General features: G+C 30.9%; 1 protein-coding gene across 2 annotated transcripts; it reads right to left on the bottom strand.

Annotated features, from left to right (window-relative positions):
- Nucleotides 1-555: 555 nt before the first annotated feature.
- Nucleotides 556-14,130, bottom strand: LOC113517369 (uncharacterized). Of its 2 annotated transcripts, none has more exons than XM_031912428.2 (9): nucleotides 13,600-14,130; nucleotides 12,732-12,935; nucleotides 12,115-12,183; nucleotides 11,816-11,956; nucleotides 11,417-11,617; nucleotides 10,830-10,970; nucleotides 8,718-9,452; nucleotides 8,152-8,441; nucleotides 556-7,573 (listed from the first exon to the last, which is right to left on the bottom strand). In XM_031912428.2, exons 1-9 carry the CDS (start codon nucleotides 13,744-13,746, stop codon nucleotides 6,916-6,918), a joined length of 2,586 nt encoding a protein of 861 aa, XP_031768288.2. In that variant the 5' UTR covers nucleotides 13,747-14,130; the 3' UTR covers nucleotides 556-6,915. The 2 variants fall into 2 exon arrangements, with proteins under 2 accessions (XP_031768288.2, XP_026757825.2); XM_026902024.3 differs by having other exon boundaries at nucleotides 11,417-11,623; nucleotides 13,600-14,124.
- Between the last annotated feature and the right edge of the window lie 1,646 nt (nucleotides 14,131-15,776).

The raw sequence follows: 15,776 nt of genomic DNA, 5'->3' as shown, positions 1-15,776 counted from the left end.
TAACCACTTTCCATCAGGTGGGCCGTCAGCTTGTTTACCATTCTACATAGTGTAAAAAAAGTTATTAATCCGTTTTAGACGATGATTTCATCAAACAAAAGCATGACCCGCCTGATGATTAATGGCGATAGTAGTAGCTTATTTTTTTAATTACAGAGAACACTTCGTGTTTCTTAAATGACCAAGGTTTTTTTCAATAACGAATCATGAATTTATAGTTGAAGAGCGAGGCTAGTAGTTGAGCGACACGTACCTACGCAACGTTGTCCACGCCTTACGATGTTTCAAGTCCAAATTATTAAAGTGAAACTCGGTCTACGTAAGCATAATAAACCAGAGCTACATAACTTAAGATATAGCTTCTTGAATGAATATAAATTTATGTAAAAGCAAATTTAATTCCAAACAATCTTTAATCCAAAATTAAGGATCAAGATGTCACGTAGAAACCCAAAAATACGAAGACAAATTGAGAATCTCCAATTTGGAAGAATAAGGACTGTTTTCAGATCATTTATAAATCGGAAATTGATAAATAAATCATACAAAATAAAATTAGTGATCACATCCTTTATTACATATATCAAGCTCGTGATGAGAATATGGAATATTATTACAACCACGGATTATAGTTACAACCATATTTAATAAACATTTATAAAAAAATATTAGATACATATAACTGTAATTGTACCGTTCACTTGGTTAACATTTCTTCCGCAATTTTTTTAGGCATATTGTCGACAGATAAGAGTTATCATTTATCTGTAACACACAACCGCTGGTGTAACCAATAGTAAAATCTTTTATCATTTTTATCATCGAAAGACAGATTGATCAAGCCTTGAGAATTTCACGGAAGAAATCTTTAACATTACAATTGTGCATTTTAGTCTATTGACAATCGATAAAATAGATTCGGATGAATATAAACACGACTGATAAAAGCGTAGCCATAAAATGATTTTACTATACGGCTCGTTTTACAACTGTTTTATCGTTTGCATTTATGTCGGGTGTGTTGAAATAATGTCATATATGTAAGTAAACTGATAAATAATAAAAACAACAAAATTTGACGCAACAATTCTTGCCAAAGAGAGTCTATTAAATGTTACAGTACGCAGACAATACGGGAATGGAAATATGAACCTAATATAATCACAACAAATGTTCATAGGTTTACTTAGTGTATCTATTGAAGTTTCATTAAACGTAGATCGCTTTGGAAGTAAAATTTTGCGGTTTCCAAGGACCGCAATAAAACTGTTAGTGATATCAAAATAACATTTCATTTTGATTTATTGGTAAATAACACTAACATCTATAAAAACCAAGTGCAGTTTAAAATACAAACACGGTATAACAAATTTACACAAAATAAATAAACAAAGCCGCCTTCTTATTAAAATTGTTGGATTAGCTTGTAGTCTAGGAGAGCTCTCTTATTCCATTTTGTCTGGCTTTTACAGAGTTTGAAACCTTAGAGTATTTATATATTTTAAAATACACTATTGATCAACATAATTAATTTTTATTTGTTCTAACGTCTTTACTTGTTATTTGAGATTAATTATTTATATATTTGTTTCCATACTTATCGCCATAAAACGATTAAAACAATTTTTTTTCTTTTTGGGAAAACTTAAAAGAATCCCCATCACATTTATGAAGTTACAAGACACTCTATTCACAATAGATTGATAATTCAATACAATACAACTCTTAAATTAAATATTTTAAACATTTTGTTTCACATCTCAGCCTAACAATCAGTAGCTATTTCAGTAACTAACTTTAATAATATGAGTGGGATATTAATATGTAATAGTTAAAACAACCCTTTGAATACACAGCCACAGTCTGAGAACAATTAGTTAAGATTATTTAAAAAAATAAAATACCTACTTATCGAACATTTTCAGTAAATACTTTTACAAGTGTATACTTTTTTCAATAAATTTTACATTACATTAAAAATGTTATACAATATTTTAAATCATTACTGGTAAATCTCACATGGTTTAATTATTTCACTATAATGAACATATATAGAAAAATGTTTTAAATGTTAATGGTTGTAGAACGAGTAATTAAGTATAAAAATCTTAAGATGATTTTCAAAATAAAAATGAAGATATATATATTATAGCTTAAATAAACAGTATATATATACAAAGAACTATTTATAATAACAACTGTTGACGTAAATTGTACACCGACGTGTAAAGTCCTTACCTTTCAAGTTAGGTAAAAATGTGTTTTGGAAGAATGCAATAACAAAGAACACTATACTGTATTAATATATAGAATGCGTATATTTAAAATAAAAACAAATAAATAAATTGATCTTCTGTTAAACTGACACCCGTAATAGCCTACACGCCCCGGGGAAAGAAAATTAATGGTTGCTACTTTAAAATAAAATGTACGTTTAATAATAGCAACGATTATTTTGTTAAATGACATATCATTTAAATATCTACCATTTAATAAATATTTCTACAACAGGCATAAATATTTTTTATATAAATAGATACATAATGGCTGAAGCCAGAGACATGAGTAACACATTCCAGTCTATAATGAAAATGAAGTGAAAATGGATATATTATAATTTTTGCCACTTGTGAAGCAAATTGTCAAAACTATCGAATCTTAGTTTGAAGCAAGCGCAAACAAAAATATTTGTGAAAAGAAAGTAATATTCCCTGTGCGGAGGTATGTAAATATAATCATTCCTAAACACATTAACAATGAGGGACATTATGTAAAATTTTCATAGCGCACATTAGTGAGGAGATAAGCAGCATCTCGGTTTATTAGCAACGTGCCACGACGAGATGGCTTTTTCAACGATGTATTTGCGTAATAAAATACATGAAAATGACCCCCATCATGAAAACGACAAGGGAATTAGTCAAAAAAAGACAAACAAAACAGAGAACAAAAATCAGGTACATAGCAAATATTTTTAACAAAATTCAGAAACGCTTGCCTTACTCATAATAGTGGTTGGACAAAAATAGTTTATTCGATCCTAAGAAATGGTCGAATATTTATATATTTACTTCAAATTCTAGTACTAAAATATACTATTATACATATTTTTTCAAGCTAATTTAATATTTTTAAGTCGTGATGACCCATTCAATCGAATGCTATCAAGCCGAACTATTTTAAGCGTCGTTAAAATAGTTTAGCTCGATATGGGTTACTAGAGACGGTTCGGTGGCCTCTTTTTAAAGAGCGAACCGGAATGATGCAATAAGTAGAAGTAGGCATTAACACTTTATAAGATAAAAACATAACACAAACCATTATAACAATTACCATAAAAACATTCTACAAGACCTCATAATAAATACGTTTTAAATCATGTAGAAGTGCATCTCATTGTCAATTTTTTAGAAGAAATACTCTAATTAGAACATGTTCAATTGAGTACAATAAAAAATAATAATTACATCTTTTCATATCTAGTACGACTGAAAACTACATGGATACATGCAATGTTCTCTAAAATAGCATGTCCAAAAATATGACACAGCGAAAACGAAAACGGAAGACTTCATCTCAACTGTGCTTTACTATTATTTTCAAACTAAATTCTCTACATTTTCAGAACACTACGTAACTTAAAAAAAGTGAAATAATATACATTTTGAGTAAGTAGATACTTATTTTTAAGTAGTGTTTTACTATTGATTTGTACCCAAGTTGTTTACGTACTAAGTACCATAAACAATGAAAGTGACGCATTTTACATTTAAGAAGTCTAGTTTTTCTTTCACATTTAAACTGCTAATCGTGCTTTCACAATTTACCATATCATGGCATGATATCGTCAATTTTACAATCATGACGATGTAACAAGAGAGCAAAATGAATGCAATTATACGGAAACGGTTTTACATTTCAATATTGTGGACAGCACGGCATATTAAGCGTCTGCATATATAAATATATAATTTCCACTGATATACAAATTATCATACAAAATCGCATAAAATCGTAAGCAACACTAGTGACCTATTTATTATAAGCAAATAATATCAATAGAGTGACGCCGTAATCAAATTTGTCAATAATCTATTATCATTTAAGTACCTCAAAAAATAAAACAAAGATACTAATATTTTCAATGACAAATTAATTAAGTTAATGTTCTTTAAAACTTTTAAGTTTGTAAAACGAACCTATAGCTCACTACAGGTTTAGGAAACTGTAAATGAAGTGAACAATTTAATATAATAATAATTTTAAATAAATAAAAAGAAATAAGGATCTCAATCAATGATGCTATAAGTTAAAATAAAATTTATTAAAATATAATAATTTTATTATTTCCACAGCAGTGAAAGGTACTACATCAGGTTTTTTTAATCCTTCAAGTGGTCGCGTTGTCAATATTGAGCTATAAAAATATTTTAATTTTAAATCCTCTAATTTTCTAAATACGTTAAAGCTAAGCATATAATAATAACTAAAAAGCTAAGTAAAAAATTTTGAATACTTATTGCATACATATTGCAAGCTAATTAGTTAAAAATAAAGCCACTAATTGCACTTTAAGCAAGCGATTAAATCATACAGGTGAGATTCGGCAATGCAACTGTATAAAAATCACATAAAATGTTCATTTGTCATGCAAAAGCAGTGTATGTTGGCTACATACAATAAAAATTCTACAGTGCGACCAACTATTGCCTATTGGCAAAAATTTAAACATGTTCAAGTCTTATTTTTAGTACTGTCTGTCATTAATGTCCATAAATTTCGTTTAAAATACTGTTATTAAATTAAAAGATAGAATATTTTATAAAATACTGTAGGCGTCCTTAGATAAGTTTTTACCGTAAAGTAGACAGTAGATACTCTTGCATGGCACCTCTATAACAAAAAATACGATGACAGAAGTATTTTTTAAACTGATTTCTTTTTTATCAGAATGTTTATATAATGTATTTTTTAGCTGTCATTATTTAAAAAATAATATAAATTGTATTTTTATTACTATAGATCAGCAAAAAAAATAACATGCAATAGTCCATACCAATCTATCAAATAATTTATTTCGTATCAGTTAACACAGAATTCTTTTTAATATAGCTTATTTTATGGACTATTATTTTAATAAAAAGACATCCAAAGTCCATTTACTAAATATGCAAATTATAAAACACAGATTGCTATTATATATAACCATTTTCGCCAACAGATAAGTTGGTCGCACTATACTTGTATAATTTTGCTACCGTTCAGAAACTAACGATAATCCGTGACAATATCCACAGTTTATTATTGCATCGAACAACTATATGTATCTAACATCAATATATAAAAGCATTGCAGCGCATTAACACTGTAATTATTTTCTGAGGAATTCATTATTTAAACGATTTTAATTAATAAACACATTGCAAACTTTTTGGTAACAGCAAACAATAAATAATGCCTAAAATATTAATGAAAAACAATAATTGAACACAAAAAGCGCTTAGCGTATACAACTATACATAATTATACTATTTTTTAAATAAATTAACATAAAATACATGACCATATTTTGGAAAAAAAATATAAAGCTAAAAGCATTTCGTCTTACGAGCTTCGTATATGTAGTTGAAGTTGCCGTTTCATTGACGACATACATTTACATTTGAAACTATTTACTTATTTATGCTTCAATGCACACAACAACAAATATATATACATATATGGCGCATTTAACACCTTAAGATTCGGTGGACACACTAACTGCTATTTATATCTATATTATTTAAGACTTTACTAGAAACTACACACAGCTCAAAATCACTACAATCGCATTCATATTCGAAGTATTGAACACAGTATAATAGAAGTGCAGTCAAAAAATAGTATGTATAATAAAATTAAAAAAATATATTTATATCAAAAGAACATGAAAAAAAAACCATTAAGGTCTTTTCTCTATTTAAAATTGAGTTATTCAGTTCCGGTGACTTGGTGGTTATTTTTCTATTTCCACACAAACAATTATCAGTATAAAATTATTCATTTTACCGATTATTAAATTAGTTATACCTATCATGCCAGGTTTAACACAAACAGAGACATGCTAAAACATTTCTAATTTAATCGAAAATTAAAAAATAAAAAAAAACATCAAATAATACAATAATTGTTTCATAAGGACTCAGTCAACAAAGTGCTAAGTAATAACAATAAGACGAGATCCAATATTATACTATATAGGCAAGTTTTATACACAGCCATGTAAGTCATAAACATTGTGTAATAAGAATATATCAGTTTAATACCTAAGTTTAAGTTAGTTTAGTAAATTCTTTAAACAATACGTGTCCAATTTAAATATACGATAGTACAATAGAGTACTAGATATATCAGAATGAACGATCCTAAACATAGAACGGAGCGAATAAAAAACCTTTTTCAAAACTTCTTTTTTCGGTCATGACGTAACAACACAATAGTTGTACGTTTAAATACATCGCAAATAACCAGGCAAAATGTAAAAAAACTAATATTCGAGGCAGGTAAAAATCTAAACAAAGTATTTTTAACACATCCCGTTCAGCCATTGATAAAGCGATTGTCACTTATCTAATATTTTGCACAAAAACGTAAAAAAAACTTAATAAATACCTACAATAATTATGTTTCACATATACGCGCTACAACTATTTCAAAGGATAAAATTGGATAAAAATTTATATTTCCAGGTACACTATTCAGTACAACTATAACATCGAGTCTTTAATATTTTTAGAATTATTTTGGCACATTCTAAACCTATGACACCAAATTCAGATTACCATTATATACCATAAGAAAACAGAAAATGTAAGTCAACTTAAAATTATCTAATAATGAGATCAACATTCATAAGGACTATGGAAATGGGATGATTTAATTTTTGGTCGGCTGAGCACTTCCATCATTTGACGCCAATAAGGCAGACAATGTCGCGTGTGTAGCACTTAAAGTACCAGATGTTGGGCTTACAATGTTGGAAGTCGAATGGCCAACATTGGCGTTGCTAAGCAAACCACCGCTAGTGCCTGAACTGACAATAGTCACGTTTGGAGGCGGCGTGACACCGTTAGCGAAACCAGTCGACAACACCTTTTGGGTGTTATGCATCATAAAAGATTTAGCAGCTCCTGCACTACCAAGGGTAAGCACTTTTTTCAACATCACAGATGAATTGCATGCGTTATCAATCATATCCTTAGTTGTGGATATGTTGTCGAAGTCGCTCGAACTGGCTGTTACAACTGTACTGATTTTTGGGGTAGTTGTTTGCGAGATTGGTCGAACAGCAGTAACATTGAATGAGACTCCAGAAGTGACTGCTGTCAGGTTGGCACGGTTGAGAATGTTTCGGGAAACGATCGCGTTATGTAGTATATTACCCGTAGGGAATGATTTTGAGGAGACATTGACATACTGTGGAGTACCGATGATAGTGGCGTTGGACGTTCTCGTTCCGAAGCCTATTATAGTGCTTGCTGTACCTTGGGACATCACTGTACTAAATGTACCGGTTTTTGTGTTGATTGGAATCCTGTAAAATAATTACAATAGACTAAAAATTGGTTTTTTGTAGATTTTTTTGTTACAAAATTGGAATATAAGTAAATAGATTTAGATATAAGCAAATACAATTAATTTAGTATAATTCACAAATTAAAATGTGAATAGTAGTAGTAGATGTAATAATTTTATAAGAACAAAAACATCATTAATTTTTCTCGTTATAAACCTACAATTAAATTGTTAAGAATGTCTGATTGTCTCAGAATTCGAAATATAAACAAGTTGTGTATAATTATATAATTTTAATATAATGTAACTTAATATATAGGTTATTTTCTTAATACTTCCTACAACCAAATTTATATGTAGATCTATTTCAAGAAAACATTAAAAATAGTTTGTAACTAAAAAAAAAACACTTATTATAACCAGCCTCCATATAAAGCTAGATTTAATGAATAATCAACTCGATCAATAATCTTTTAAATCAACTATATCTTTTATGAAATTGTAAAGTGAAATTAGCAATTATTTTTAAAATGGAAATGAAATTACTTGTTGGAATTGGTTTAACTTAAGAATAATAATAATAACTTAAAAACTGACCCGCGAATCATCTGTGATGTAGAGCCGGGAATGCTCTGTATAGTTACAGTGGCCTGCGGCAAATGATGCACTGTGCGCTGCGTGGCTGGTGACGGGGCGGTAGGACTGGCATGGCTCACGTGGCCCGGGTGGTTAACTTGATTAGCGTGGCTCGTGTGGCTTGTATAATAATGCAATGTGCCGCCCGTGAGACGTGGTGGCGCGGCCAAGTGTGCTACCGGTACACTATGTACCATTCCACTGGTAGTTGATGCTACAGTAATGCACTTTGTTGTTTGGTTGCTTGAAAACTAAAATTGGTATTGCTCTGTTAAGATATATAAACAGCTGATAGCTAAGTAAACTAATGTATTGATTTATTTTTTGCAGACTACCTTGTAGGGACAGTTGTGAGCATATTTATATATTATACAAAATATTTATTTCAGTGCTTTATAGTGGTACAACTTCTGAGATTCAGTTCGTCACAAAGACACTCATATATAATTTGTTAAACACAGTATTACATATACTTTACAAAAATACTACTACAATTCTATACAATTACTAAATCTATCAGTACTCACATTATTAGTGTTCAATGTTGTCCCCAAGTCAAATTCATCACCAACTAATGTTATAGTATCAGGATTTGCTCCAGTTAGTTTCTCAATAGTCTTCCTAGCATCAGCATCACTCTCAATGTTACCCAAGTTTCGGCTTAAAAACTCAATATCTGCATCAAGCAACCCATCAACCAAGTTGCTTTGTTCATCTTCAGTCTGTTTACATAAAAACGCATCATCATTCTCTAACTTTATATCTTCAACTTTAATTGCTTCAACATTTATGTCATCAATATTTTCAACTTTGATAGCACTCACGTCCAAATCTTCTACTTTAATACCATCAACTTTTATTTCATCCAAATCTTCGACTTTAATCCCATCCATTTTTATATCATCAATGTCTTCAACTTTAATATCAGCAAAGTCTGTATCTTCTTTAATCATGTTTGATACTTCTGAGAAATCTCTTGTGTTGTCAGTATTTATGTATTGGCTCGTATTAAAGTTACTATCATAATTCTCATCAAGAGGTTCCAACTTAATATCTTCATTTAATTTGTCATCATGCACAGTACTAGTAGAAGGTTGAGGACTGTCCACATTGTCACCACTTAAAGCTCTTTTCAGAACATAGGTTTTAATTTTCCTCAACATAAATGGTGGTACTTTAAACCCTGTTAGCTCGCCAAGCATTGGTAATGAACTATGCCTGTAGGCATCACTATTTGCAAGCTCTTCTATATCTTCTAATACCTTTAAAATAATCATTTATATTTTTATTACTTATATTTTTTTATATCACAGGGGGCAAACGAGCATGCAGCTCACCTGATGGTAAGTGACTGCCGCCTATGATCACCCGCAACACCAGAGGCATTGCAGGTGTGTTGCCAATCTTTTAAAAATAAATATGCTCTTTTCTTAAAACTTATGATATCATATCGGTTCGGAAATACTGCTGTTGGAAATTGATTCAAAAGAGTGGTTGCGCGTGGAAGTGTCTTGAAAAACGCACGATAGAGGACCAACACTCATCCAAATGGTTGGAATGAAACTTTAGTTTATGACGGGTTGTACGCTGGGGAAAATTAAAAGAAGGTATCAATCCAAACAATGCCTCAGAGCACTCCCCATGATAAGTTTGGTAGAAAATGTACAGAGATGCAACATCTCTACGCAGTTTCTGTGGATCGAATCGGACAGTAAAGCGTTAATTTTAATAATTCGAGCCGCCCGAATTTGAATATGGTCTAACGAGAGAAGCTGGTACTATGGCGCTCCTGCCCATAGGTGAGAACAGTATCCTATATGTGGCCTGATTTGAGCTTTATACAATTTCAAGCGGTGTTTCGGCGTGAACTATCGTTACACTCTATTGAGCACCCCTAACTTTTTGGAGGTCATCTTAGTCTTTTCCTCCAGATGACCGCAAAACTGGACGTCGCTAGATATATCAACGCTAAGGACCCTTAGACACGACTTATTATCAAGGCAAGTGCCCTGAAAGTGAGGAGATATGACAAACAGCGTCTTTTTTGCGGTGAACGCGCAGACTTGTGTCTTTTTAGGGTTGAATTCGACAAGATTGTGTTCACTCCAGATAGAAACTTCAATCGAATAAAGTTACGATTACAGAATTTACAGACACAAGTCTCTTACGGCACTTATCGGTGCCCGCAAGATGTTTCCATGACCGGTATATAATGCATCCCTTGTACTGTTATCCTCATAGCAATTAATATTACTAATCTGTAACATATCATTGATATGCGGAAGAAACAGGGTCGGAGATAGTAAATAGCCTTGCGGGACATCAGCATTCACAGAGTTTAAATCAGAGCATGCTCCGTCGACTACGACCTTAATGCTACGTTTCTTGAGAAAACTGGACATACAACTGCACAATCTTGCAAGCAATCCAAACGGAAATAGTTTTGAAAGGAGTACTCTATCCACACCCGATCAAAGGCTTTCGCAATTTCCAGACTAACAACTAAGGCCTCTCCCTGACTGTCGATTGTCACTATGTTAGTACCAAGGTACTATTAAGTTACACAAAAATTATTCAAAAAATTTGAAACAATATGATAATGAAGTAAAATAGAATAAGTTAGATCATAGTACACATACCATAATGTAAGTTTTTCCACCAACAGCATTTACCAAATTGTGACTCGCTATCCATTCTTTATCAGCAGTATCTGCAGGATATCTGAGTAAACCAGCATGCCGTGTATACAAACGACCACGGGAGTTGCCCAATCCTAAAACCTAGAAATATAAATTGATTCAGAGGTACTTACATAACATACATTTAACTAGTGTAGAACTCTACATGAAAAATTTCAAAATACACAGAGAACTGTTTATTCTACATTTGTATCATTCAGTACAAAGTAAATAAATAATGAAATAATACGAACTTCAAATAGTATATTGTACCATTATATTGTACCACTTGGGTAGCAATATAATGTTGTACCTGGTAGTATTATAGAAGTGTAACCTTAATATGCCAGATGTTTCTCATTGCAAGTGAATATGATTTTAAAAATCATACTTTAGGTTACAGGTTATATCTGCAGTTAACTATCCACTGCTGAACATAGATTGAATATTTTCATAATATCTAAATTGTATCATCAACATTCTTCTATCATATAAATTCACTTTTGTTAGTAATAATGTATGACATGTATACAAGCGAAAATAATTACTTTATGAGCATGAGATCCCATAATAAACAATGTGTCTTGCGTTAGTCTTGTTGGATTCCACTTTTCAGGATCTCTTATAGCCGGTGATGGTAAAGGTGATGATGAAGCACTATCTGTGTTCTCTTCTTGTTTTACCTTCTTACGTTTAATGCACAAATCAATATCTTGTTCTGATTCTTTACGTTTAGTCTGTGATGGACTCTGCAACTATATGAAATAAATTGTTCATTGTAAACACAAATAAATAAGGAACACATGATAAAAACTCAAAAGGGGTCATGCTTCAAATATCGCTTCTTTCAATGTTATAAAGTAATCAATTGTTAACATTTGAGTTTTTTTCACATGATACCAAAGTACATTCCAATATACAGCTTTCTTTGCCATTACTCTACCTACATTATTCTGCTTTGCAAACTTGGAGTCAGTACTGTTGCTAGACTCAGAGTCACTAGTTTCATATGGTGATGGTGCAGGTCTTGGTGGTGTAGTATACAAAAGACGAGTAGCATCCAACATAGCACGGCAGACTGCACGGACCTGTAATACACATGGCACAAGTGATCAAACACAATTATAAAATAAATTGCAAAATCCTTATTTATATCAAATATAATTCTATATTTTTAGGTAGACTTATTGTGGTTAGAATGAAATATATAATTTATGTAAATTAATAATTATTTCATTTAGATTACCTGATCTTCGCTCACTGATTCGTCGCCCAAATTCAGTCTTATATTATTAACAGCAGGAACAAAAAATTTCTGAAAATTATATTTTTACAGTTAAGAATTACATAAAAATTTTAGTACAGGATTAAAGAAAAAAGATTATTAGGCAATTTGTTTAGTTTTATCTTTAAATGAAAATTATTTAATAAGTTTATACTCTGAAATATGTGTAGTTTATAATGATTAGGTTATTTATGTTTAATATTCTAGTAATTAACAAAAATAAAGAATATATTATCAAAACTAATAATAAAAAAACTACTTATATAATATCTAAGGATCCATATTACTAAATAACTAGCTGTAACCCATTGCTTTGCCATGTGAATTCAGAAAAAACATATATACTTTTAATGTTATTCTCAGATATAAGATTTGGTACATCAATGAAGCATCAGCCATTTCAGCCATTATTTGTCCATTACTGGACATAAGCCTCCCCCATAGACTGCCATAAAGAATGGTCTTGAGCCACCTGCATCCACTGACCCTGTACAATGTATTTCAGGTCAACCATTAAGCATGATAAACAAAAATTTAAACGTATTTATAAATATAACAATAATAGTAAAATTACATACTTCCAAATATTTTTTAATAACTTGATCAATCTCCCGAGTAACAGCTGACTGTATCGTCTGACGTAACATGTCCAATGATTTGTTTGCACTTGCTCGAAACTCAGCTATTGGTCTCGAGTGTGGCTGTACTGGTCCAGGCAGGCTGAATCTTCTGTGCATAGCTGCTAATGTATTTATTGCAATTTGTCGAGTAATGGGTTGCTTCTGGAAAGTTTTTTTTAATAGTTATAAGAACACATTATTAGGAAAACATTAACAGCATTGTGTCAACTCATAATATTACCCTGTTACTTGAGTCACTTCTCTAGAGGATAAGGGAAGAACACACAAAAAGAAAAACTAGAAAATTAAAAAAGAAAAAAAATATTATAAACTTTTTATATGTAACATAAAATGAGACCATATAGATCACAAAATACACTGACAATCATGGTAATCATTACACTTTGTAATTCCTGAGAACTATAGTGTCATCATACTCTATAATTTTACTACCATATTCCACCCTTCACATCGTCAGTCATGAAAGCATTGTTGCTTTATGAGAGAAATATAAATGAGACACAGATACCCCAGCGGATGGCTTTTATACAAAGTCCATGTCTTATATTTTCTTTCAATTATCAGTCTACAAAACATCAGAAATATGAGTAAGAAACAAAAATTCTAGACTAATAAAACATTGTTAATTTACTGATAAACGAAATGTTAACGTCAATCTAACGAATGGATAAATTCTGCTACCTAGTGTGGATAAGAAGTCATGCCATATCAACCATCAACCATTCATTACCAATTGGCAATAAGCAATTTCTGCCAACTAATATAATAGTACATGAAATTTTATTACATAGGTATTTTAAGTCACCTGCATATTGTTAGTCTCGTTGACTCGAACCGTAATTGTTGTTGATTTGGCAGGCGCCGGGAAATTCCATGAGCTACTTGAAGAATTCGCCGCGGCAGAACTCTGGTGGGACGCTTCAACGTTATTCCAATTCTTTTGAATCACCATTTCGACTAAACGAATAGCTGCCAAACTATCATAGCAAAATTTGCATTAAGAATATTCAGAATAGTTTATCGATAACGTAAATGTAGATGCATTTTTTAATTGATACAATCAATATTTCTCATTTAAAATTTATTTCAATTCAATCAGATGTCAAATATGATGCTTATCTGGATATTCTAATAATGCTATTCGGTAAAACACGGTCGGCGTTACTTCGTATAAAACACGATTGTATACAATCTATGCAATCAGTGGTGCAATTTTCTAAAATGTACGAAGTAAGAGCGATGACAGTATTATTTTACTAAAGTAACGGTATAATAAAATGGGGTAAGTAAGCTATGAATCTATATATACTATTATATCCATGGTAATGCTCATGTATATAAACAATTGTTATTATTGAGAAATAATTAGAAGAGCAATAACAAGGATTTGTGGCAATATTTATGAGTTATGAACACTGTTCTGTTAAGAGAGAAAGATGATTCTGTATAAAATCATAGAGATAGAGAAACCTTGTTAATTAAATAATATTTCCGATTATTATCGTAAGTAATATCCACGTGTATCAATAGTTATCATTTTTCGCCAGGTGAGCTGCCAGCTGTTAGTTATTCTAAGTTGTGTGAAAATTAGATAAAATGAAATGTGTTGTGAATGATGCTGATGATAACAGTGCGTTAAATTTAGCAATTTTATTCTAAAAAGTGGCTACCTCATTTATAATGCCTATCTATATTTATATTTTGAACAGAGCTATGTTATAACATACAACTATCTATAGATAGTTGTATAATACTATGAATATTCAATTACTTTGCTTTGTTGATGTGTGGTAGTTTAGTTGCATAACTACATTTTCCAATTTTTTGTTGTAAGGACAGTGATGACTATTAAATAATATAGTAAATTCTTGATCTGTGCCTTTGTGGTCAAAGTTGGAACATTGTTGTTGGAATGATTTTTTTCTATAAAACTATGTTACCAAACAGTAAAAAAAAAAATCCATCATAGCAGATCACGACCATCTTAAATAGGCGCCATGATAGTCAAAATAATAGCGCCATTTCAAAAACAGCGCTTCAAGTTTTTAACTAATAAAATAATTAATATGTGTTTTGATAAATTACGTAGTAATAAATGAAAATATAAATTAGTGTTCAGTATGATATAATACAAAGAATAAAGGACGTTTTTAACTGAATTTTTAATAGATTTGAACCGGTAATTAAACAATAATTATAACTGATATAGTTAAGTATAAATGGATCCCTGGTCACTCAAATATTTATGGAAATGAAATAACTAACCAATTAACAAAGGAAAGGACAAAGAATACTCAAATAGGACCAAAACCTTATTGTGGCATAGGTAGCTCGAAGCCTAAAGCTCAGACGTCTCAAACTTGAAAGCTTAGAAGCAGCAAATAATAGCTAGCTCCTGTTGCCAAGATTAAATCACTCAAAAGTCTTGATAAAGGGATTTTCAGAAAATTACTCTATAACATTGATCTTTTTGATTAAAAAATAATATGTGTGTGTTAACAAGGCCTCTCACTGAACACTATAAACTAAGCTAGCAAATGGCCCAACAAGGCTTATGCCCAAAAAGTGTTTGCAGATTTCGTCACAGTGAGGAAGGAGCGCCTCAGCACTTAATATATGGCTATAGCCCACGATAAACGATGTATCTTTTTTGGAAAACACATTCTATATTCTAAGGAGATAAAAAAATGTTGCTACAAAAAACATCTTAAAATTTCTGTCATTGATAGAACTTAGCAACGAACTTTAGAAAAAGGGTAAGCACAAAAGATCATAGAAAGGTCCCAGTGTCACAAGTTATTCTGACTGAAAAAGCCCGTCTATCAATAATAATAATAAAGTATAATTAAAATTTACATGTATTATCTAATTAATTAATATGTTTGTTTATATAGTTGCGGAGATAATTTCTATGTTATATTCCAAATTTTGCTGAACTTTCAAAATTAACTAAAATCCTTTAGTTAATTTTGTAAATTCCTA

The sequence above is a fragment of the Galleria mellonella genome, unplaced genomic scaffold (genome assembly GCF_026898425.1).
Source record: "Galleria mellonella isolate WM207_F2 unplaced genomic scaffold, CSIRO_AGI_GalMel_v1 utg223, whole genome shotgun sequence".
Classification (NCBI taxonomy): Eukaryota; Metazoa; Arthropoda; class Insecta; order Lepidoptera; family Pyralidae; genus Galleria; species Galleria mellonella.
Note: the sequence above shows the minus strand (reverse complement) of the source record. Positions and strands in the feature narration are given on the sequence as shown.

Coding starts and splice junctions, on each gene's coding strand:
- LOC113517369 (XM_026902024.3), bottom strand. CDS start 13,746: ATGGTGATTCAAAAGAATTGGAATAACGTTGAAGCGTCCCACCAGAGT. Junction 11,624..11,815: donor AGTTTGCAAAGCAGAATAAT/GTAGGTAGAGTA, acceptor TATTTCATATAG/TTGCAGAGTCCATCACAGAC. Junction 9,453..10,829: donor GTGGAAAAACTTACATTATG/GTATGTGTACTA, acceptor ATTATTTTAAAG/GTATTAGAAGATATAGAAGA.